Genomic DNA, 26,895 nt, shown 5'->3' on the forward strand with positions numbered 1-26,895 from the left:
TAAATGCTGGAATGATTGAGTGGTTGCAGTGGTACTCAAGGGGGTTGCTTGGGTGTTACAACTGTGAACAAGCAGCTAAATATATACGGTACAGTGTTAAGCTCTCTCTGTCCCTTTGTAATCCACTCACACACAGATTCAGCAACCTACAGAGTTCCAGTGTGACAACAGGAAACACCATTCAGCTCTCCAGACACAGAAAGAAAGAGAGAGAAAGAGGAGAGAGCGAGAGAGAGAAAGAGGGAGAGAGTGAGTTAAACAGGGCAGAAAAAATATGAGTGAAGTTTTGTGTGTTCGACCTCCTGCTACGTCAGTCTACTGTGACAACAATCACATGAGCCCACTTACAGACTCATCCAAATGTCCACACACACACACACACACACACACACACACACACACACACACACACACACACACACACACACACACAGAAACACACACACAGAGTAATGCCATTAGCCACTAATTGCTAGCAGTGGAAAGCAGGGTGACTGGCTGCTTTCATTCAATCCAATAAAACCATCCACTCAATCAGCCCTGCATTAATGGATCCTGCTGGGAAATAACTGGAAACTGAGGCTCTGAGAGGGGACGTATGTGTGTGTGTGTGTGTGTGTGTGTGTGGACAATTAGTATGCGTGTCTTACAGAGAGTTTGGGATTCATGAATACGTGCAAATTTACAGCACCATCAAAACTTGCTGTCAAACATGGTGGGGGAAGAGTTATGACATGAGCATGCTAAAAGAACTGGGTCGCTGGTGTTTATTCATTATGTGACTGTTGATAGAATTAGCAGGATGAATTCCACTGACCCCACTTATATGTTATTGATTGTGCATCATATAAAAACCCTTGTATAGATCTGGGGCATCACAGCAACCACTTAACAATAAATCCATAGCAACAGTTGGAAGTATAAACTTGGAACAAGCAGTTGCTTTGGTCCATATTAATGTTCCCATGAATGGAAACCGAGGCACTGAGGGAAAGAGTGTGTGTGTGTGTTTGTGTGCGTGTGCGTGTGTGTGCGTGTAGACAATTGGTGTGTGTCTCTTATGGAGAGTTTTGGGTTAAACTTGAACTTGTACACATTTACAGCACTGTCTCCACTGTGCTCCACTGACTGAATACACCCTAGCCAGACGCTAAAAGCCAAGCGTTCATTGCTATCTTGACAGTGAATTGTCAATACAGGCGCATCCCCAACGGGCATACCTCCCCGCTTAATATGCCCACATGGACACACACCAGTGCACAAACCCATAGCTGTGCCTGTTAGCAGCTATACAAACTTTTACATCAATTAACAAAAAATATAATAACATTATTCTACATCAACACAAAATATAGGTCATTGTCATATTACTTTTGTTAGTGTTTGCTAATTTATGAGTGGAATTCATTAATATGATATTAGATAATCAGTTCACCAATTGCATCGATACCCATGGGAAAGCAGAGAGCGCACCTTCATAGCGTAAATGAGCAGGTCAAACGTTAGCAATCCACCCAAAACACACCCATGATTAATTAAGCGAATTAGGACATGCATTTTGCATGTTTTGAGATACGCAAGGTGTACTTTTCCTGTCATTACGATAGCAAAGTCACACTGACACGTCCTAAATCAAGCTGTACGGTACTCTAACAGATACACATTTTCATGCACATACCATCTTGAAGCTTGCTATCTCACAGTTACCAAGAAGTCAAAAACTCAAGAACTAATCTTACTCACTGTATCAGTAGCGTAAGATTGATTAGTTCAGACTATAAATGTACCTTGTTCCTCTGAACTTTTCTGAACTGCACTTCCTTTAAAAAACACTGTTCTTTATATGACATTTCTAAACATTAACCATCTGAAGAGTTCCTTCTCAGCCTGTTCTGCTCGGTATAGATGATGGGAAAATCCAGAAATACACAAAAGAAGAGGCAAATCATTCCACCAAGCTCCAACTTCCCCATGCCAATCCTCCTATCAGCCCTTATCTTATTGGCCTGGGTGCTGCAGAAGTCCAGTGTGTTTTAATATACTAAATCTACAAGAGATTAACACAAACACTGGGTCCTACCTAGAGGGATCGAGATCACGAACCTCAATATTGTCCTCTCTGAAAGTCTTTTGTGTGGCGTGTTGGGTGGTTTTATTGTGTGATTCTTGGTATTTTCTTGCGAAAGGGCAAACCAAACCAAAAAAATCTCTGGATTTCTCCACACAAAGTCCCTTATTTTTCAAAGACCGCAATTTCAATTTGCTATCCTGTCAGTTCATTGTCTTTATTTATTAGTTTATAGACTTCTCGGTTTGTGTCCGCCCTACTAATACAACCAAAACAGCTCTGAACTGTCGAGACATGGACACCACAGAGACCTCTGAAGGTGTCCTGTGGTTCCTGGCACCAGGACACAAGTGCTGCCATGCAATATTTTGATGTTCTGTGATATTCACTAACACGGACGTGGTCATAATGTTATGCTTAAGTAGTATATATTATGATACTACATTTTGTAAATTTCTCCTGCTTCAACACATTCTTCACGACTTCAGGAACTTTTGCAGGAACTGTTCACTCGCAGCCTAATATATCCACCCCTTGACAGGTCTTATTGGAACCAGATCATCAGCATTCTTCAGTTTACCTGCCAGAGGTACTATTCTATGTACTAATTTGAAAAAAAACTCACAATAAGGGACAGAATATTGGACAGGTTTTTGACTTATTATTATATACAAAAATGTCCAAGTATTTTTGTTTTTGCTATATGCTACAGCTAATTAAGTAATACATTATTCTGTCCATCATTTCTGTCAAAAGAAACCAATAGGTGCAGACCAAAAGCTCCACACTGACCTCTCAGTGCAGCCACAGCTGAAATAACATGGTTTTGAAATCCAGTATATTTTCATTTGCACTGGTGAAATGGATGGAAATTTAATGTCAGTCTCAGTGTTACTCTATATAATACATACTACCACGTATCCTCAGGCTAACATAAGCAGCTGTTAGAGAGAAAACAGTAGAATAAAAGCACTTGCACTGGACTAGAATGGATAAAACGAATTACAACGCGAATTGTTTCTTTGTTATCTTTTAAAGGATTGTCTCAGCTGATCTTGAAAGTTAAATGATGTTGTTCAGGATTGTGAGCTAATGACCTATAGAGCCTTTTACCCTTATTTGAGTTCAGATGTGTTATCTTGAAATTACTGGAAATAGCTTTTACAGTTGAATGTGAAGTATGATAAATATGACAGGTATGTTACCGTATTGCGTGATGTAGTGAATGCAGCGCTCCACTATAACCGGTATGTCGGCCTCGGTGAGCTGTTGCTGACGCAGCGTATCTCCAGAACTTCCAGCAGCCCTCTCGATCCCAGCCGCCCAGCCATGAAAATCCAACTTCCTCTCACCCTCTATATACAGCGTTCTACAAAGAGAGAGAGAGGGACAGAGAACAAGAAAGAACAAGAGAGAGAGAGAGAGAGAGAGAGGGAGAGAAAAAGAGAGAAATAAATACTGATGTAATTTTTTTTTCTGTAGAGGTGCCCAAATTTATGCACCTGCCTAATAATGTTTAAAGAATTATTGCATGTTTTCTCTAAATCCTATAAACTTTATTTAATTTCTCAAATATCACTGTGTTCGTCTGCTATATGATATATTTAACTGAAATAGCTGAGCCGAACAACCAATGATTTATAAAGGAAAGTCCTGAAAATTATCAAGGGTGCCAAAACTTTTATAACACTGTAATTACTTGAATTTCTTGTCTCCTAATGTGTTTGAGAGCATTAGTTGTAAAGTTGTGAAGAGGTAGAGTTGGTATACAGTGAATAGCTCTGTTAGAGTAATGTTCTAATACATATTATTTCAAGAAATATCAAACAAAGAAAAGAAATAAGAAAAAAAATGGCTTAAAGAAATGAAGGTCAGTCAATCAGAGACATTTCAAAAACTTTGAAAGTATTCCTAAGTGCAGTCACAAAGACCATCAAAAACGTTATGATGGAACTGGCACTCATCAGGACCGCCCCAAGAAAGGAAGAGCGAGAGTTACCTCTGTTGTACAGAATAATTTCATCAGAGTTACCAGCCTCAAAAACGACAATGTAACAGCACCACAGATTAGAGCACCTAAATGCTTCACAGAGTATTTTGTTTTGTTTTACACTTTTAAGTTACTACTTGATTCCTTATGTGTTCCTTCATAGTCTGGATGACTTCAGTATTATTTTCAATGCATTTTAGGCCAAAATATTCCTGTAAATCAAGTGTCTTGGGCATCAGTTTAAATTATTTAAAATAATTTGGTGTGAAAACATTTTGTGAGAGAGCTTTCAGAGGCATTAAACTCTATAGACATGTTTTTTTATCCCATTCACCACATCAGAAGACAGTACGCTTTTATAGAATGCAGTTTTCCATTGACAGTGATTATGCAAAATATTAATGGAAAATTTGTTAGAATATCTCTTTAAAAAAGAAGGTATAACTAGGCTTACACTTACCTGCCCCTCTCAACCAGCACCAGAACTTCATTATCCCTTGCTACAATAAAAGAGAAAAGAGAGGAAAGAATCAGAAAAATATCAATATAATAACTTAATGAATTATTACAGTAAGCATGTTATACTGCATTTAGGACTGTGGTCTAGATAAAATCTCACACTATTACAATTTATTGATTTATGCCTCAAAACTGTTCTCAGTAAAGCTAACCGGGGACAGGAGTTTAATTAGGGGCGTGGTCTTTCTCCTCCCTTCCCGTCTGAAGGACGCTTATTTTGACACGTGGTTCAAGACTCCCGGAGGAAAACAACTCCAGATTTATTGTTTCTAATTAAGCGCTGATTATTGGCTGACTGAGTGAGGGGTGGGACGCTTTCCTGTCCTCCACCCTTTCTTCGTTTTCTAATCCCTCTTCTCTTTCTCTCCTCCCTGTCCTTCCTTTGCATGATCTGTCGCGGTTTCCATCAGTTAAGTACATCAGGATGGTTGTTTTGCCATCCTTGCCTTCATACTTCTGTGTGCCACTCACTGTTTCTTCTTACGCCACATTTTATTTAAGGGAATAGTAAAAAATATATATTCATCACTGATCTTTAATGCATTTGTTGTGTCTTGTTGTGTCCTGTTCATTCTTGTCTTTTTGTGTTGAGTCGTGTCCTTTCTTGTGATGTCGTGTTCTGTCTTTTTGTGTCCTGTTCATTCTTATCTTGTTGTGTATTGTCATGTCCTGTTCATTCTTGTCTTGTCCTGCTTATTCTTGTCTTGTTGTAACCTGTTCATTCTTGTCTTTTTGTGTCTTGTGATGTGTTCTGTCTTGTTCCCTTGTGTCTTGTTGTGTTCTGTCTTGTTGTATGATGTTCATTCTTGTCTTGTCGTGCCGTATATTGTGATGTGTTGTGTCTTGTTCCCTTGTGTCTTGTTTTCTCATGTCTTGTTGTGTGCTGTTAATTCTTGTCTTGTCATGTCTTGTCATGTCCTGTTCATTCTTGTTTTGTCGTGTAGTGTCGTGTTCGTTCTTCTTTTTTTGTGTTGAGTCATGTTCTGTCTTTTTGTGTCCTGTTCATTCTTGTCTTGTCGTGTCTTGTCATGTCCTGTTCATTCTTGTTTTGTTGTGTTGTGTCCTGTTCATTCTTGTCTTGTTATGTCTTGTGATGTGTTCTGTCTTGTTCACTTGTGTCTTGTTTTTCATGTCTAGTCGTGTTCTGTCTTGTTGTGTGCTGTTCATTCTTGTCTTGTCATGTCCTGTTCATTCTTGTTTTGTCGTGTCCTGTTCATTCTTCTCTTTTTGCGTTGAGTCGTGTCCTGTCTTGTGATGTCATGTTCTGTCTTGTTCTCTAGTGTCTTGTTGTTCTGTTGTGTCCTGTTCATTCTTATCTTTTTGTGTCGTGTCAGGTCTGTTTTGTTCTCTTGTGTCTTGTTTTCTTGTGTCTTGTCGTGTTCTGTCTTGTTGTGTACTGCTCATTCTTGTTTTTTTGTGTTGTGTCGTGTCGTGTCTTGTGATGTTGTGTTCTGTCTTGTTCTGTTGTGTCTTGTCGTGTTCTGTTAAGTCGTGTCGTGTCATGTTTTGTTAAGAAATTACAGCAGTTGAGGACAGAAACACTGTAGGTGATGTACAGAAAGACCCTAAATCAACTATAAATGGCGTCGGGAACAATCTCAAAACCACTATTAGCAAGAAGTATAGGAAAACCAGCCTGGAATTTCCCAAGAAGTACAGAGACAAGCCTATGGACTGAATATGGACTGATGAGACAAAGATTAACCTTCAATTAATGTGATGGAAAGACTAATGTTTGGAGAAAAATTATCTGTATAAGATACCAATGATACCAACTCCTCTATGAAGCACAGTGGAGGTAGTGTCATGGCTTCTTCTGAGATGGACTCAATAATCTTTATTCATGTTTAATTGATAAATCCGTACCTGTTTCTACATTAGACATAGCTCTCCATTATCCATTATGTGCCCATCACAATAGCTGTAGCTCTTTATTATCTGTCTGTACTGTTCCCTGCCACTGTTGTCACCACAATAATTGGCATCTCTGTGGTGCTGCTTATAAGAGGCGTGGACCTGCTTTCTATGTAAAGCTGCTTTGTGACAACTTTTGTTGTAAAAAGCTCTACATAAATAAAACTGAATTGAATTGAACTGATTTTTTTTTGCAACCAAACTACATGGAAGTGTACTGTACTCACACATAGATATCTGTTCAGTATTTGTATTTTAAACTGTCCATTCTAGGACCCAGCACACTATCTGCTACTGCAGCCCAACAGCTGGAATGAGGAGGAGGGAGGGGTTTGTTTTCTTTACTAGGAGTCTCAAGAAATACAAACAAGAATCAAGCGAGAGGAGAAAGACCCGCAGAAGCCAGAAGCTGAAACACATCAAAGGGACATAAATCAGTGCTGAGAGATAAGAGGAGGAAAACATTCCCAGTTTGCGAGACTCCCATTCTGACTCACACAGCTCTAGAAGTTTCTGCAGGTGGATGGTTTCCTGGCCGTGGCTGTCCTCCAGGCACACATGCAGGGTGGAGCCCACCAGGCAGAACCAGCCCACCCTGGAGCTCTCCAGATTCAGCGGGTCTTTGTACCGCAAGCGGCCAATCCGCTCAAAATCCTTCTGCAGCAACTCCTCCGCACACTGAGGGATGAATGACTAGAGAGAGACAGGAAAATAACGAGAGATAAAGATTAAGAATCACAAATACATCATGAGAAACTTCAAATTCCACCTTAAACTACAATGTGTAGTATGTATTTCAGTATAGTGGACCTAGTCTCTATATATAAAGTGGCAAGAAAAGCATGTGAACCTTTTGGAATTTTATGTTTTTTTTTTGTCTAAATTTGTCGTAAAAATGTGATCTGATCCTCATCCAAGTCAAGGTTAATAAGAAGTACCCTCTCAGGAGAAAAAAAAAAAACTCAACTAGGTGCTTCCTATAACTGTGGATCAGACCTTTATATCTTTCAGGAGGTTTTATCCCATTCCTCCTGGCAGAAACAATTTGGCTCAAGTGTCAGTCAACCTATAGCATTCGGGATCTGGGCTCTGACTTGGCCACTCCAAAAGCTAGATTTTGGTTTACTTAAGCCACTTTTTGGGGTCGATTGTCCTGTTGCATCACCCAACTTCGATAGAGTTTCCGATTTTTTGATACCCTTGGGAATCCATATTCACCTCAATAACTGTTCAGTGCCTTTCTTATGCCAGATGTAAAGCAGCAATAGTCCAATCTTAGGGTCATCTGTCCACAAAATATTTTGGCAGCACAATTGTTGAGTGTCATTGTGATCTTTTGCAAATGTGAGGCATGCAGCAATGTTCCTTTAGTAAACAGAGGATTCTTTTGTGGTGTCCTGCCACAGACACCCTGCTAGTTCTAAGTTTTACAGACTGTAGACTCACGAACACAGATGTTAATCTGCACCAATAATGGGGTCATTTTGACAGGGTGCTCGCTTCTTGGCAAAGTAAAATTGCAGATTGTTTGATTTGCTGCACTTTACAACTTTATGTAACTCAACATGTTTTGATTGTAGATCCTCTGAAAGCTCTTTTTGGCGTGGCATGGATCATATACACATATCCTTTTTGTGTGGATTCACTTAAAAGATTTGAGCGTTTTTATCAGTCACTTTAGCTCTAGTCCGCACCACACTAGAAAAAAATCTACATATGCTAACACATGTCTCAAATTAGCTTTTCTGGCGTCATTAACACAAGGGTTTACATACTCATACTGCTAGCACTATGAGATTTTTATAGTTGTTCTCAATGAGGACATGAACGTCTTCAAATCTTAATTTGTTCTGTGCTATTATTTTAGGCACATTATATTTCTCACTAATCTTGAATCTTGAAGGTCAGATCACATTTTATGCAGATAATGAATATAAATATTCCAAATGGTTCACCTACCTTTTCTCGGGTATGTTCAATCCTGTGTTTTTACTGCTGTGCTAGAGTTAAACAGCCTCTGGCATCCTCTTTCATGACATTAACAGACATCACACAGCATTAAGGAGTTCTGGTACAGTCTTACAGACAGATGAGACTAGGGATTGTGACAAGATGCCAAACTATGGAGAACGAAAGAACCTACTTATGAACCAAAATGTACTGTCAAGCACAATGGAGGTAAAGTTATAGCTTGGGCTTGCAAGGCTACTTCTTAAAGGTGCTTAATGATCTTAATCTATGATACACCACAAACACAAATCAAATGACTTTATCAGAGAAAATGTGTAAGGTTTTAGAAAAGCCATGTCAGTCACAAGACCTACAGTTGTGGTCAAAAGTTTACATACACTTGTAAAAAAACATAATGTTATGGCTGTCTTGAGTTTTCAATAAGTTCTACAACTCTTATTATTCTGCGATAGAGTGATCGGAACACATACATGTTTGTCACAAAAAACAGTCATAAAATTCGGTTCTTTCATAAATTTATTATGGGTCTGCTGAAAATGTCACCAAATCTGCTGGGTCAAAAATATACATACAGCAACAAAATTTGTCAATTTTGGTGATGTAGCGAGTTGTGTCAATCAAATTAGCTTCATGTCATGGCCTCTTCACTTCTTGTAAGTGATTCTGATTGACTACAGCTGTTGACTTCACATGAGCCCATTTAAATAGGGCTCATTTGACCCAGTGATTAGACTCAGCTACAAAAGCTACAATGGGAAAGTCAAAGGAACTCAGTGTGGATCTGAAAAAGCGAATTATTGACTTGAACAAGTCAGGGAAGTCACTTGGAGCCATTTCAAAGCAGCTACAGGTCCCAAGAGCAACTGTGCAGACAATTATACGCAAGTATAAAGTGCATGGAACAGTTGTGTCACTGCCACGATCAGGAAGAAAACGCAAGCTATCACATGCTGCCGAGAGGAGATTGGTCAGGATGGTCAAGAGTCAACCAAGAATCACCAAGAAGCAGGTCTGCAAGGATTTGGAAGCTGATGGAACACAGGTGTCAGTCTCCACAGTCAAGCGTGTTTTACATCGCCATGGACTGAGAGGCTGCCGTGCAAGAAAGAAGCCCTTGCTCCAGAAAAGGCACCTTAAGACTTGGCTGAAGTTTGCTGCTGATCACATGGACAAAGATAAAACCTTCTGGAGGAAAGTTCTCTGGTCAGACGAAACAAAAATTGAGCTGTTTGGCCACAACACCCAGCAATATGTTTGGAGGAGAAAAGGTGAGGCCTTTAATCCCAGGAACACCATGCCTACTGTCAAGCATGGTGGTGGTAGTATTATGCTCTGGGGATGTTTTGCTGCCAGTGGAACTGGTTCTTTGCAGAAAGTAAATGGGATAATGAAGAAGGAGGATTACCTCCAAATTCTGCAGGAAAACTTAAAACCATCAGCCCGAAGGTTGGGTCTTGGGCGCAGTTGGGTGTTCCAACAAGACAATGACCCAAAACACACATCAAAAGTGGTAAAGGAATGGCTAAACCAGGCTAGAATTAAGGTTTTAGAATGGCCTTCCCAAAGTCCTGACTTAAACCCCATTGAGAACATGTGGACAGTGCTAAAGAAACGGGTTCATGCAAGAAAACCATCACATTTAGCTGAACTGCACCAATTCTGTCAAGAAGAGTGGTCAAACATTCAACCTGAAGCTTGCCAGGAGCTTGTGGATGGCTACCAAAAGCGCCTAGTTGCCGTGAAAATGGCCAAGGGACATGTAACCAAATACTAATGTTGCTGTATGTATACTTTTGACCCAGCAGATTTGGTGACATTTTCAGCAGACCCATAATAAATTTATGAAAGAACCAAATTTTATGACTGTTTTTTGTGACAAACATGTATGTGTTCCGATCACTCTATCACAGAAAAATAAGAGTTGTAGAACTTATTGAAAACTCAAGACAGCCATAACATTATGTTTTTTTACAAGTGTATGTAAACTTTTGACCACAACTGTATATCTCAAAAGATCTCAAAAGCCTTGAGTGTAAAGCAAAAAACAAAACAAAAAATGGCTTTGGTCTTCTGTATTTTCATAGTGGACAGTACCATGTATATAAAGAAAAAGCATGAAAAACTAAAATACCTATAGACTACTAGGGTTTTAAAACATAGCTTTCATCTTTCAGTTACGATTCAGTTTTGCAAAATCTTTATATATTCAGTTACTGCAAACAGACAAACACAACATGCTATGCATCTCCAAACGTTTAATATGCAGTGTAGATATCACTTCATCCACTGCTGTTTACCTTGGCGATAGATTTCACCCATTCCCTCATGGTCTCAGGATTGTCAGTGCCGAAAAGGTAGAGACGCTCTGCATCCGAGTAGATCTCAAATGAGTGATCATACCTTACAGAAAGAGAGCAAAGAAGAAAATAAGATGAATTAATCCTGTTTAAACTCAACTCAACTGACCCAAACCACCACCAATGACCTGTTTTGACAATGCATAAATAACTCTACTAATCTACTACATCTGACCCAATCTGACCACCTGCTGGACCCAATCGACCACCTGCTGGACCCAATCGACCACCTGTTCTTTGACCCAAGCTACAACAAATGACCTACAGGTGACAACGTTCACTACAACAACCTAATTGAAAACTGATCAAATCTACACCAGCTGAACCAATCTACCACAGCTGACCTAATCTAGCACACCTCAGGCTATCTACCACAATTTACCTAATCTAGCACAACTCACCAAACTGTCCCATCAGATCAAAGCTTACCTGATCTACCAAAATTAACTCAATCCACCACAGGTAAAGAAATCCACAATAAGCCATAACCGACTACACCTGACCCTGTCTCTCATCTAAAAGCTTAAACCCTTTTGCAGACCACTGCTCTGGACAGACAGTAAGACAGACGTACCCATGTGTCTCAGGAGGACTGACAGCCAGACAGACAATCTCCTTCATCTTCAGACCCCCGTTGGGCGTGGCGTTCTTATCACTTTCATAATAATTAAAGTTTCCATCATTTAGCACACACCAGCGCCTGCTGAACTCTACAAGAGAGAGATACGGGAAGAAAGACAGAACACATGGTTTCATATCGACATCTTAGTTGATTTCACTAAGAACTGTTAACTACAGAACTAATCACACAGTTTCAGCTTCTGACCAATTTAATGCACTACAATTTAATGGGTGAATGTAATCAAATCCTTACAGTTATGTTCTTACAAGCTTTCAAAAAAAAATATCAGTTGATTGTCTCACCTTCTTTGTTCTTCCGCTCTGTGATTGGACGGGCCATGGAGGCGGTTTTAAACAGGAAGCCATTGTGTGTGATGGAAGGCGGGGCCATGTAGTGCTCTGTGTGTATGGCAAGCTTCACTTCGGATCTTGGGATTTCTGCAAGATTAATACAATATATTAATAATGAGAACAAACAGGTTCTACTTTCATGTACTTTCAGACAATCCTTTTTTACATTTTTCCCAAAATATACTTTAAAACATTGTAAAACACTGGCTAGATTGTAAAAAAGATTGTAAAATGTTTAAGTGGTTGTTGGTTCAATACCCAGATTAACCAAACCTCGTACTAGAACCTGGGCTTCTTGAGTACTGTTCCAAGGGCACTATAGCATAGTTGACCACAGCTGGGTCTGTGGATAGAGCTCAAGTTTTGAGTTTTGGGATCAATACACAGGTCTGCCACTGTTCAGTCCCTGAGCAGGGTACTTTTTGTCATAGAATGGCTGAACACAGATGGCCATTTTGTTAGAGCATTGGATTAATGTTCACAGGGTTGCAGGATCAATACCCAGGTCTTCTAACCTCTCACTGTGCAATCCTTCAGCAAAGAATCTCCTTCCCAGTCTTAATTCTTACATTGCATTAGAATCATCTAGTTTACTACATTATTTTTGCTTTAAAAGTTTACTCCGTTTTTTTTTTTGTTTTGTTTGTTTTTTTACAGTATCTTGTTTTAATAACTCAAAGGACTGGTATAAAATCCAGTTACATCAAGGCCGAACAGCACAGAAGCAAATATATGGTTACTGGGATGCTGTAATGCTGTTTGATACATTAGCAGATTAATGTAACCCTGTTACATTCCCAACAATCAATATACAAATAAGCTGCACTGACCTGTGTTGCGGTTCTGCGTGAGGAACTCCACCTGTAAGGCCTGCCCGTAGTTCACTGCAAGGGCAATAGGGGAGGGGGAATCTGGGAGGCCTGTGTCACAGTTCACATCAGCTCCACAAAACACCAGGGCCAGGGTCTCACACACGTCATTAGACTGCACATTAATACACAACGCCTAGAGAGGAAAAAAAGGTCAGGGTCAGAGCATTTCAATACCAGCAAAGACTGTGGTCATTTTGTACAGTCAGCAGTAGAGCTCCAACTAATGATTTTTGCTCTTACCTTTTTTGATTAGTCAATTAATCATTGGCATTGTTTCCTATTGGCAAGGCTCACCTGCTTGAAGCTGCACACATGTGAAATCTTATATTCTAAGACCAACATCAGCAGATGACATGTCTCTCCAAACCATCACTGATCATCTGTACATTTTGCAAAGTAAATCAAGGGAGCAGAGTCTGGAGGAAGAGTAGAGAGACACACAGTCCAAACTGCTTGAGGTCTAGTGTGAAGTTTCTACAATTAGTGGTGGTTTGGAGAAACATGTCATCTGCTGGTGTTGGTCCACTGTGTTCTATCAAGTCTAAAGTCAGTGCAGTTTTGTTTTCCCGGAAAATCTTACAGCACTTCATGCTTCCCTCTGCTGACAACTTTTATAGAGATGCAGATTTCATTTTCCAGCAGGACTTGGCACACTGCCCACACTGCTAAAAGTACCAATTGTTCTTATATAATATTCTAATTGTCTGAGTCACAGATTTTTGGTTTTTATCGTCTGTAAGCCATAATCATCATCAATAAAAGAAATAAACGCTTAAAACAGATCACTCTGTGTGTAATACATCTATATAATATATAGGTTTCACATTTTAAAGGGAATTACTGAAATTAAGTAACTTCCTAATGATATTCAAATTTTTAAGATGCACTCGTATGTCCAAACACAAATGACTCAAAGGAGTATTTATGCATGGACTACAGCAGGCCCTGATATTGTTGCATCCAGTGAAATCAATAGGCATCAAAACTGAGCTGTTAGACATGCACTAATTCACACATTAAAGGCATCAATGCAGTGGATCTTTAGGAGTGTATGGGTTCTATGGAGAGTGAATGGCCTGCTCTGTTGGAAAATGTGACTGCCTGCTGTCACAAGGCTCCATCAACAAGAAAAATCCATTCCAGCACTCTGTCCATTATCAACAGCGACTGCATTGTACAGTCCAAAGGGGAGAAATTAGAATCAGGAGAACGGGTAAAAACAGCTGCTGTCCTGTATTCTGGGAACTGGCAGGATAATAATATGCATACATATAAGTGCACATGTACATGTGTGAGTGTTGTTAGAGTTACACAACATTCCAAATGGGAAAAATACTATGGTCCAATTCATTAGAACTCACAACCACATACATGCACCTATTGGTCACTTTTTATTAGAACTTTATTAGAAATTGTGTACTTCCACTCTCCAGGCACTTTATTCCCAGTAACTTTGGGCTGCCACTCACTAGTTCGTACTTAATTAGAACCCACAACTTTGTGCTTCTCTCTTCCTAGTCATTTTATTAGAACCCATAACCCTGTACTTCCACTCCCTAGGCATATTAGCTGAACCCAGAACCTTGCGTGTCCACTTTATTAGAACACACATCCCTGTGCTTCCACTCCCTGGCCACTTTATTAGAACCCTTAACCTTGTGCTTCCACTCCCTGGCCACTTTATTAGAAACTTTAACCTTGTGCTTCCACTCTCTTGCCACTTTATTAGTACCCTAAACCTTGTGCTTCCACTTCCTGGCCACTTTATTAGAACCCTTAACCTTGTGCTTCCACTTCCTGGCCACTTTTTTAGAACCCTTAACCTTGTGCTTCCACTCCCTGGCCACTTTATTAAAACCCTTAACCTTGTGCTTCCACTCCCTGGCGACTTTATTAGAACCCTTGACCTTGTGCTTCCACTCTCTTACCACTTTATTAGAACCCTAAACCTTGTGCTTCCACTCTCTTACCACTTTATTAGAACCCTAAACCTTGTGCTTCCACTCCCTGGCCACTTTATTAGAACCTTTAACCTTGTGCTTCCACTCCCTTCCCACTTTATTAGACCCCACACCTTTCTACTTTCACTTACTGGCTCATTTATTATAACCCACAACCTTGTGCTACCAATCATTTGACCATTTTATTAGAACCTATAACCTTGTGCTTCTACTCACTGGCCATTTTATTAGAACCGACAACCTTGCAATTACTCTCACTGGTTCATCATGCTGACAAGAAAAAGAACAAGTCGACAGTCTGGAATGGAATGTGTGTAAAAACACAGGAGGTTGGAGTGTGCGTGACTAAATGTGAATGAAAGAAAAGACATACAGGCAAAGAGAAAGACTGACCACAGCGAGACAGTCTTGTGTGAATGTGAGTGTGTGTGAATGTGTGTGTGTTTTTACAGCTGAGCGCTCCCCCCATGACCACAGCAGGACAGCGGACGACCCTTTCTCTCATTCCCACAAGCGCTTGGTCATCTGCGCCCAGCTAAACACACACAAACACCCCCACACGTTCACATTTCCGGCGCTGCTATCAGTCTACTTTGTTCAGAGTCTAGAACCATGCTGTGTCAAAGTGCCAGTGACGAGGCACCGGCACCAAGTTCTGCTGTCTGCAGGCCCTTCATCAGTCGTCAGCTCTCAAAAGCTCAACAGTGCCAAAATCTCTCAGTACATAATAACCTTCTGATGCTGTGTATTTAACTCTTTCTGCCAGTCGCTGAGGAAGGGTCATTAAGCTGCCTGTTTTTAAATTCACAGACTACTTTCTGTGCTGAGTGCTGTTTTACTGATCGCCTGGTTGTGAGTTCGATACCCAGGTCTTGGTTGGGCCTTTAAACAAAGCACTTAATCAAGCCGACCTAAAGCTTTAACCACAGCTTTCTAAGAAGAGAATAAATCATATTAGAGCAGTTATGGTAAAAGGGGCAGTGGTGAGAGTGATGGCTTATTGATCACATAGTTGTGGGTTCGATACCCAGGTCCTGGTTGGGATTTTAAACAAAGCACTTAATCAAGCCGACCTAAAGCTTTAACCACAGCCTGCTAAGAAGAGAATAAATCATATGGGAGCAGTCATGGTAAAAAGGGACAGTGGTGAGAGAGATGGTTTATTGATCACATGGTTGTGAGTTCATTACCTAGGTCCTGGTTGGGCATTTGAGCAAGGAACTTAATAAAGCTGACCTAAAGCCTTTCAGGAAGATAATAAAATATATGCAGGTTGTCATGGCCAAAGGGGCAGTGGTAAGAGTGCTGGTTTATTGATCGCCTGGTTGTGGGTTTGATACCCAGGTCCTGGTTTAGCAGAACATTTAGTCAAGCTGAACTAAAGCTCTAACTACAGGCTTTTAAGAAGAGAATAAAATATATGACGGTTGTCATGGCCAAAGAGGCAGTGGTGAGAGCACTGGTTTATTGATAACATGATTGTGGGTTTGATACTCAAGTCCTGGTTGGGCCTTTGAGAAAATCACTTAATCAAGCTGACCTAAAGCTCTAACCACAGCCTTTTAGGAAGAGAATAAAATATATGGGGGTTGTCATGGCCAAAGGGGCAGTGGTGAGAGTGCTGGTTTATTGATCACCTGGTTGTGGGTTCGATACCCAGGTCCAGTTTGGGCCACTTTGAAACCACATAGAAACATCAAAGCAATCATTAAGCAACACCATAGAAGCCACCTAGCCACAGAAAAAGCAGCCGCAACCCTGCAGTAACTACTTAGCAACAAAACAGCAACTGGCCTATCAACATCATAGCAACCACTTGGCAACAGTACACAAACCAATAAGAAACACTACAGCAACCACTTAGTAACCAATTAGCAATAAAATAGCAACCAACTACCCCCTAGCCTGCCTATCAACACCACAGCAACCACTTAGCAATATTATACCAACCATTAAAGTAACACCAGAGCATGCATAGCCAGGCTATTAACAGCAAAACAACAACTTCTTAACCATATAGCAACAGTATATCCAAATTAAGCAACACCAAAGCAAACACTTAGTAACCAAATAGCAAGAAAATCACCATAGCAACCACCTGGCCCTTTAGCCAGGCTATCAACGCCATAATCATATATCAACCACCTAGAGGGAAGTGGGACTTGTGTGAAAGTGGGAACCACTTCAGCTGAAGAACAATTCTGCATTTGTTTAAGGAAACGCATGTTTCTAATATTCACTGTTGCCTTTTCTTATCCGTAGCTAATCTGTTGATAGACAGCTTTGTTCACTTTCCTCTAGTCCTTTATCAATAGCCAGGTTCTGACCACAGAGCTATTGCTGGCTTAAATGGAGCATAGTTGGGTTTAGGTCAAAGGATTGTAGAGGAAAATCTATTTTACTGTTCACTATGTAATTACACATGAATCTACAATGTACAATAGAATAGAATCTACAATGTAGAATCTACAATGTAGAACATAAATAAAAAATAAAAAAAAGGAAAAACACTGAATGAGAAGGGGTGTCCAAACTTTTAACTGATACTATACATCTGAATAAAGAGGAAGGTGGACATCATCTTTCACTACTGACCTAAAACTCCCTTTTGAAGCTGTTTTCATATTAGGATTAGGACGAATAAGGTGACTGGGGCATCAAAGGGAAATATGACGGATTACAAGCAGCTTAATCAGCAAAAATCCGAGCAATCTCTCTCCAGCTGTGGAGATGGAGAAAAAACAACTAAGCAAAATCTACTTTTTGACTACTTACATACAAGAGTTATTATTAGTATTACCAAGAGTTCAGACAAACACACAGACCTCACTCACTGCTGGATAACTACACTATTTCAGTCCAGATGTTAACAGAGTGCTACTGCAGGTACTGCAAGGTGTGGAATTTGGTGCCCAGTTGTTAAGAAGAGGGTAGCCAGACCCACACATGTTTTATCATGTCTTACTTATAGAATAGTAAGAATAACAAAAAAAAAAAAAAAAGAAAAGAAGAAAAATAATAATGCCACTATTTTGGTCAGTAGGTTCGAGTTCCTTGGTGTTCACTTCAGCAAGGAGCTCGGAATGCACAATGACATCGCAATTGTATCGGTAACAGCTGATAATTGCATTTTTTAAACAATTCTCTTAAATATTTTAAAATGATATTTGCTGGCGTATTTAGCAAACACCTGTCTCGATAGTCTGCCAACCAACACATCATAGCAACCAGCTGCTCCTCTACTTTTAGAATATTAACACCACAGTACTTACTTTGCAACCACCTAAGCAACCACCTGTTCCTCTAGTTAGAACATTAATACCACAGCACCCAATTTGGAACCACCTAGCAATATCAAAGCAATCATCAAGCAACACCGTAGCAACCACCTATCAACAAAATAGCAACTGCCTGTCTCCATAGTCAGCCAATCAATACAACTGCAACATCATAGCAACCACCTGTTCCTCTATTTAGAATATTAATACCACAGCACCCAATTTGAAACCACCTAGCAATATCAAAGCAATCATCAAGCAACACCACAGCAAACATCTTTCAACATCAAAGCAATCATTAAGCAACACCATAGCAATGATCTATCAACAAATTAGCAACCACCTGTCTACATAGTCAGCCGATCAATAAAACTGCAACCAATAACAAAGCAATTATTAAGCAAGTCAGGGCTCATTCTGACGGAGGAACCAAAGCATACCAAACACCAGAACGAGTCAGTTTAGAACCAGCTTCTTCCCACAGGGCATCAGGCTGCTAAACAGAAAGTATATGCAAAATGCACCATAGTAATATTGTTTTGATTGTTTCTGTACTTAGATCATGACCTGCATACAAAACTGCTACCAAAAAAAAAACATTTTACAGTCTTTATGCTGTTTTCCATCTTTTCCACAAAGTGAGAAAGATCCAGAAATGGGTGTACCTGCTTTAAAAGAAACATCAAATCAAATCAACATCCTGATTATTGATTACTGTTTATTGTGGTACAGAATTTACTACAGACATGAAAGCAGAGGCAGCTTACATGATGCTAACTGGAGTGCATAAGCTTTCATTACATGTTAGCCAAATTATAAGATCTGACTGACAGTAAAGATGGAGCATTTGAGATTACTGCTGAGAGCTGAAAACCACATCACCACTAAACCCACTTACAGCACACACACACACACACCTCTATCTACATCTCACACACAAACACACTCAAACATTAGGAAATATATTGTAGACTTTGGCAGCTTACCTACATGCCTTATGTCAAAGAAAGGGAGCACACTAGGAGAGCCCATGATGGATACACACACACACACACACACACATTCCATATGCACTGATTTACACAGCTTAGAGTGTGAAATTGAGAATGTGCGTGTAGCTTACAGTGAGTCAGTGTGTGTGTATCCTTTAAATTCCCCATGAAGCCACAATTCAGGCCAACTCCCAAGCTAGACTGTATATATGTGTGTGTGTGTGTGTCTTGACGAGGTATTAGGAGTCTGAGTATTTATAATGCTTTAAAATATGGTCTCAAATTTTGGGACACCTGCATATTTCTTGTTTCTTCTTAAATCAAGCATAAAATAGTTTTTGCTGCTTTTGTTGGAGTAACAGTCTCTACTCTTGAGGGAAGACTTTCTTGAGAGAAGATTTTCTACTGGAGCGTGGTTGTGATGACTTGACTACATTTAGTGTATTAGTAGCATTAGTGATGCCAAGATGTCGGATGATTATCCCTCCTCATCCCAACAGCCTGGTATTAGGCGTGGTGCCAAGAGGTTCATGCCTATCTGCTTCAGACAGTCCTGTTCTAGTGGCAATACTTTACTACAGGTGCATTGTACAGGTGTATCTGTACTTTACTACAGATAAATTGTACATGTGCTTTTGCAATTTATGTGCCAGAGGCGTGCACCCTAGACAGACGTATTATCAGACGTCTGGGAGAGCAGACAAGTCCTTCAAACACACTGCTCAATATCAGCTCAAGATACAAGATATAACACGCACACAAAAAAAAGAGGTTCAAGGAGGAAATTTAAAATAAAAACAAAATAGGCTGCTACTTTAAATGATGAAATGGAAGAGGTTGTGTTTACACCTACTTGTTAAGTGCAGCTGGATTCTATGTGGATTAATATATAATCCACATTTAAATGCAGGTGTAAATTTACCCAAAAAAGAATTAAAACATTCAAATCTGGTTTCAGAAGGCCTTACGTCCAGATGACAATACCCCTCTCCCTCTGATTCTCTGTTTCTCAGGCCAGTTAAATAGAGACGTATGACTCTGCAGCACAATACTGCCATAAACAAATCATAAACTGATCATAAACCTGCCAACACAGGTTCTATACTGTTATCAGCTGTTCTAATAGATTGTGCCCAGTAATATAACACTCATATAACAGTAAAATCACTGTCACATTACCCGCAGATGTCAGAACCGTTTGAACAGACTTAAACCCGCCACTTTACCAGACCTGCAACTATACCCAACCCAAAACTCTACCCAAACATTCACCACTTTACTCAAACAACCAGCACTTTACCCAAACAACCAACACTTTACCCAAACATTCACCACTTTACTCAAACATTCACCACTTTACTCAAACATTCACCACTTTACCCAAACATTCACCACTTTACTCAAACATTCATCCCTTTATTCAAACATTCACCACTTTACCCAAACATTCAACACTTTACTCAAACAACCAGCACTTTACCCAAACATTCAACACTTTACTCAAACATTCACCACTTTACCCAAACATTCAACACTTTACTCAAACATTCACCACTTTACCCAAACATTCACCACTTTACCCAAACATTCACCACTTTACCCAAACATTCACCACTTTACTCAAACAACCAGCACTTTACTCAAACAACCAGCACTTTACCCAAACATTCACCACTTTACCCAAACATTCACCACTTTACTCAAACATTCACCACTTTACTCAAACATTCACCACTTTACCCAAACATTCACCACTTTACCCAAACATTCACCACTTTACTCAAACATTCACCACTTTACTCAAACATTCATCCCTTTATTCAAACATTCACCACTTTACCCAAACATTCAACACTTTACTCAAACAACCAGCACTTTACCCAAACATTCACCACTTTACCCAAACATTCAACACTTTACTCAAACATTCACCACTTTACCCAAACATTCACCACTTTACTCAAAATTTCACCATTTTACCCAAACATTCACCACTTTACCCAAACATTCACCACTTTACCCAAACATTCACCACTTTACTCAAACAACCAGCACTTTACTCAAACAACCAGCACTTTACCCAAACATTCACCACTTTACTCAAACATTCACCACTTTACTCAAACATTCACCACTTTACCCAAACATTCACCACTTTACCCAAACATTCATCCCTTTACCCAAACATTCATCCCTTTACTCAAACATCCAACACTTTACCCAAACATTCACCACTTTACCCAAACATTCATCACTTTACTCAAACATTCACCATTTTACTCAAACATTCACCATTTCACTCAATGGTTTTTCACACACCACTTTACCCAGCCCAGCACTATACCAAACCACCCACCACTTTACCCAACCACCCACCACCTTATCAGACCCAGAAATTTACCCAAGCTGGTGCACCTCCATGCTGGCTGTATCTGTATCTCCAAGGTAACATCATTCACATATTTGGTGGTGTGTGTGGTCAGGAATCTGGTGGTGTAGTGTATCATGTCCAGAGGTGTAGTGTAGCTCTATATTGGTTCGGATTTTATAAAAACAGTGGGGTAGTTTACTATATCCAATCTGTTTATAATCTGCTTCCAAAGTTGTGTAGAGTATCCAAGGATTACGGATTGAGAGTGTGTGTGTGTGTGTGTGTGTGTGTGTAGTAAGTGTCTTGTTATGACTTTGAACATGCCATGGAAAATGCAAACAAGTGCAGACATGAACTGATGCTGCAAATCGCATGCACACACTCACACTCAAACACACCTAAAGAGGAACTACACCACTGTAAAACACAAAATTCCCTTGTAAAGGCTTACCCCCCCCACACACACACACACACTTTCATATGCTCAAATATGAACAGTAGCTCTACAGTAACTACAAGATCAAAGCAGCACAATACAGCTATTATTCCAATAAGCACGAATTTACAGTACAGATCTGGCAACCACTATATAACACTGTGTACCAATCCTTAGAGTTATTTATACAATATACACAGATAGTCTGGTTAGCTATCATGTAAAACAGAACCAATTCTGTCTTTCAGTTTCTTGAGTATATAATAAAACACTGGGATGATGGAAATCTCTAAATATGTATTCATTGGGAAACTAGCAAATTCAGCTAGCTAACAAGATAATTTACCAGCTCATCTTCTGTGAAAGGTGGTGGATATAAGTTATATTGGAACTTCTGAAAACACTGATATTCCTGTGCTGTTATTAACACTTATAACACTGCTATTCAAGAAAAATTCTTTTTATTCTTTAAGAAATGTGACACCCTATAACTAACTGAGTATTCTATATCACTCATTCTGTACATTTATTGTAACTGTGGGTGAAACCGTGGCCACCCCCTTGTCATTAACATGCAGAATAAGGTGGATCATTTTGTCTAAAGTTACACTTTACAGTCGGTAAAGGTCTGGAAACCACAGTGAATTCTTTTTTTACTATACTGTAAAAACAGTCACACTCTTCAGTCCAATACAGTCATGGATTTACAGTAAAGATCTGGCAACCATAGCAGCCTCATAATCAGAGGAATCAGCCCAGCTCAGACTGCTCACATCTGCAGCTGATATCAGGAGAGGGCCAGGAAATGTAATATGCTGTGTAACACACACACACACAGTCAGTAGAGTTCCTGGGCTCTTAGACAACTTCTTCTGAGGGCGTGTCCTCCAAAAACACACTCGCCATCACACACTCCTCTCCTTCTCCTCCAGCAGAACGGAAGAAGGGAGCAGGATGAAAGAGAAGCATCGTTTACACTGATTAGGATGATGTTTAATGGGGGGAGGAGGGGGGTAACACAAACACACACACTCATATATACACACACACACACACACACACACACACACATTGGAAATGAAGGGCTGAATGGAGAGAAGAAAAACAATCAGGCGGAGAGATTCCACATGCTTCAGTATGATCACACACACACACACACACACACCATCTACTGTAACTACAAACACACTTTCACACTGTACGTGTGTGTGTTCATTCTACTGGCAAGAAAACAAAAGTGGTGTTTGTGTAAACGGGATCACAGTAAAAAAAATAAATTGTTGTCACACACACACACACACACACACACACTGCGAGGGAGGGAGATAGAGAGACAATGCTGTCCATTCAGAAAGGTAAGACTGAGCCTCCAAACAAAGAATGAAAGAATGAGAGACACTCGTCCATTCCATCCCCCACTCTCTCTCTCTCCCTCTTTGACTCATTAACTTTCTCTACAGCTCTCTCTCCTTCTCTCTCTCCATTACTTCTGTCAACTATCCCTAGAGCTCTCCCTTTCTCTTTAGTTATAAATCAATAAGGCCCTCTTTCTTTACTTATATGCTACCATATATAAGTATAGTGTATTTAAATAACTTATATCTCCATTGGTCTCTCTCCTCTCTCTGACTCATGAAGTTTCTCCATAGCTCTCTATATCTCTCGCTCCTTTATTTCTGTCAACTATCATTATAGCTCTGTCCCTTATATAGTTCTATAATATCTCAATAAGTCCCTATTTTACTTCACGTATATAACACTTTATATACTGTACTTGTATACTGTATATCTCCATAGGTCTCTCACTCTCCCCTTTATGTATATACTATCTCTATCTACCTATACAGTATCCCTATACCTCTCTTACGCCCCTTTACTTGTACACCTTTTACATACCTCTCTCTCCTTTACTTACAGGACCAGTCAAAAGTTTGGAGACCCCTTCTCAGAATAATTCAGCATGTACATGCTTTATAGCTTTAATATTACAATTACAATGTAAAACATAATAAAAAAAAAAGAAAACATTAAATGAAAAGTGATGTCTGAACTTTTGACTGGTAGCACTTTCTCTCTCTCTCTCTCTCCTTTATTTATGTACGTTTTTCTCTATACCTTTTTTCTTCTTTACTTATTTTACTATCCCCATAGGTGTCTCTTCTTTACACCAAAAACTCTCTCTCTCTCTTATTCTCTCTCTCTCTCTCTCTCTCTCTCTCATTCTCGCTCTCTCTCTCATTCTCGCTCTCCCTCTCTCTCTCTCTCATTCTCTCTCTCTCCATTTACAGTGAACACAGATGGGATTGACTGGGTAATTATTGGTTGTGATTCAAAGTCAAAGTTCAGTGGGCCACATAAACAAGTACACACACACACACACACACACACACACAAGTTTAAGGCAGGGTGTAAAAACTGCACAGAGGAACCGAGAAGCATTTCAAATGTCAGTTGAGTAGTTTGTCTCACACTCACACACACACACACACACACACACACACACACACACACACACACACACAAAGTAAGTACAGAGCTGCACAAACACTGCTGGTCTTACCCAAGTCGTGCTGCACTGTTACTCCACTACATCCATGAGGGTCTCAGCCTAAGTGTGTTCTGTCTTCTGTGTGTGTTCTGTCCTCTGTGTGTGTGTGTGAGAGTGTGTGTTCTGTTCTGTGCTGCATGTGTGTACAGTGCGCCTGAAAAAATCAGACTCTAGGCTGAGTGTGTGTTTGTGTGTGTGTGTGTATGTGCATGTGGAAGGGGGCTGGGCTGAACTGGGACGGATTACAAGCCAAGCTCCGCCCACCTGGGAAAAGAGAGTGTGCACTCAAGATCAACAGAGCAGCATGGAAGCAAAGAAACTCCATTCTCTCTCTCCCTCTTCTCCCTTTTTCCCCTCTGTTTTTTTTCTCTCCCCTCTCTTTCTTTAATCCTTTTCTTTCTCTTCTTCTCACCGTACTCTCTTTTTTGTTACTTTTCTCTCCAACACTTGTTCTCCCTTTTTCTCTTTCATTTCTCCGACTCAGTCTTTACCCTTCTCTCTCTTACACATCTTTTTTCTGTCATTTATCTCTTTTCTTCTCTCTTACTCACTCTTCACCCTCCATTTTTTGTCCTCTTCCTTTCATTTATATTTCTCTTTTCCCAGCTCTTTCTTTTCTCTCATGTTCTTTTCCTTTCCCTCTCTTGTCCTTCCTTTTTTCTTATCTATCTGTCTTTCCAGCCCTCTGACTTTTGTCCCTCTTCTTTTTCTTTTATTGATCTTTTTCTTTTACTCTCCTATTTCCTCTTTCCTTTCTCTCACTCACTCTTTTCTCTTTCTCTCTTTTTTCCTCACACTCTCACTTTTCCTCTCTCTTTTTCTCTTTTCTCACTCACTCTTTTTCTCAATTTTTCTTTCACTACACTCTCTTTCCCTTTTGCTCTAATTTATTTCCCTTTTCTTTTTTCTTTGTAATATTTAACTTTCCCTCTTTTCCCCCACTCTCTTTTTTTCTGCCTCTTTTCTTCTCTCTGACTCTCTCCTTTCTTTATCTTTCACTCTTCTGTCCTTTCCATCTCTCTCTCCTGATTTTTGTTTTGCTTTTCTGTCTCTCACTTTTTCATCCCTGTAGGTTTGTGTAAAATCTGTCTGTAGTCTGTAAATGCAGAGAAATCTGGTCTTCAGTGCTGAAAGAGGGAAATCCCGTCTCTGGGGAAGGACAGAGTCAGTACAGTGGTCAGACAGTGCTGACCCGCGGAGAAAGAAAGAGAGAGATTCTGGGAAAAGTGGGAGGCTGGAGGGGGGAGGAGTCGCTGGGGAAAACAAAGCCTGCAAACACCAACGACGGACTGAGGAGAAAGTCCCACAGCACACAGTCAGATCAGCTCAGCTAGCGTGACCAATACAGCTAAAATAACATCCAACCAATCAGTGACGATCATTATAGCAAAGAGTTTAGAGAGTTTTTTAGAGAGTGTGTTTGAGAGCATCAGTTGTAAAGCTGTGAAGAGATAGAGTTACAGGTATACAGTGAACAGCTCTATTTGAGTAATGTTATAATCCATATTATGATAAGAACTACCCAACTAAGTAAAGCAAAGTAAAAAAAAAAATAATAATAATTAAAGTCGGGCAATCCGAAACATTTCAAGAATTTTGAAAGTATTCTTCTTGGGCCTCTCATCAGTACCGTCCCAGGAAAAAAGAGCAAGAGTTTTCTGTGTTGCACAAGATTAGTTCATCAGAGTTACCAGCCTCAGAAACCGCAAGTTACCAGCACCCCAGATAAAAGAAAACCTAAAGGCTTCACAGAGTATTTTGGTTTGTGTAACACTTTTAACTTACTAAATGATTCCTTATGTGTTCCTGAATAGTCTTAAGTATGACTTCAGTATTTATTTCTAATGTATTTATAATATATTGCTTATTATTTAACTAACCTACTCCTAAACTGCTGTTTTGCAGTAGACATTCCAAAGCAGATCTGCTAAAAAATTCCCTCTATTTACAAGTCTGAGAGAGGTCAAGCAAGCTTGAGAAGGTCCTAGACCTTTGACCCTGACCACCTACAGGACTGTTCTCATTCTACTTTAGCTTCCAACAACATCAGCTTGATCAGCTGATAATCTAAAGTTTTCAGATCTAAGTTAAAACAGCTTGCATTCAGATGTACATTCCATGTAGATGTTCCTTTGATATTTATGTCTAACCAGTCCATTATTACTGTGCTATGTCAGTCTATAAATATGTTTTTGTCAGGGCCAGACAAGATAAGCTGACCTTCGGATTGTTCATCTTAGGACATTTTGTTTCATACTGGCTGATAGATTCCCCTCTGAAACTGGGGTAAATTTCAATAAAAATACCAAAAAGTGCAGCAAATGTGGAATTCAAGTGACTTGTATGTCTAGTCTTTGTAGAGAAGTATTAGCCAATAGAATTGGACTCTCAGGAGCAGAGAAACATAAACCTTTGAATAGGCACCATGCCTAAAGCCAGGTGTTTTTACAGAGAAATTCTACACACCTTTAGAATTGAAGGCATTTCCAAAATGAAAAGGTCAAAAAAGCTCAAAACAAACTCACACACAACACACAGGGTAGGGTCAAGTCTGACGGGAAAATTACTTAATAAATGCAATTTACTGCAGTGATATTAAAGTGAATTACATTCTTCTACAGCCAGAGGAGCCCATTGCTATCTTAC

General features: G+C 39.8%; 1 protein-coding gene across 6 annotated transcripts in view; it reads right to left on the minus strand.

Annotated features, from left to right (window-relative positions):
* Positions 1-26,895, minus strand: part of LOC103028333 (arf-GAP with Rho-GAP domain, ANK repeat and PH domain-containing protein 1) — a 122,995-nt gene that overhangs the window by 23,821 nt on the left and 72,279 nt on the right. For all 6 annotated transcript variants that reach the window (XM_007247652.4, XM_007247651.4, XM_007247650.4 and 3 more), the window contains 7 exons: positions 12,622-12,796; positions 11,744-11,878; positions 11,394-11,529; positions 10,760-10,862; positions 6,989-7,184; positions 4,519-4,558; positions 3,274-3,437 (listed from right to left, as the gene is read on the minus strand). In XM_007247652.4, coding sequence (XP_007247714.3) covers positions 3,274-3,437; positions 4,519-4,558; positions 6,989-7,184; positions 10,760-10,862; positions 11,394-11,529; positions 11,744-11,878; positions 12,622-12,796 — 949 coding nt within the window. The remainder of the gene's footprint in view (positions 1-3,273; positions 3,438-4,518; positions 4,559-6,988; positions 7,185-10,759; positions 10,863-11,393; positions 11,530-11,743; positions 11,879-12,621; positions 12,797-26,895) is intronic.

Source organism: Astyanax mexicanus, chromosome 18, assembly GCF_023375975.1.
Source record: "Astyanax mexicanus isolate ESR-SI-001 chromosome 18, AstMex3_surface, whole genome shotgun sequence".
Taxonomy (NCBI): Eukaryota; Metazoa; Chordata; class Actinopteri; order Characiformes; family Acestrorhamphidae; genus Astyanax; species Astyanax mexicanus.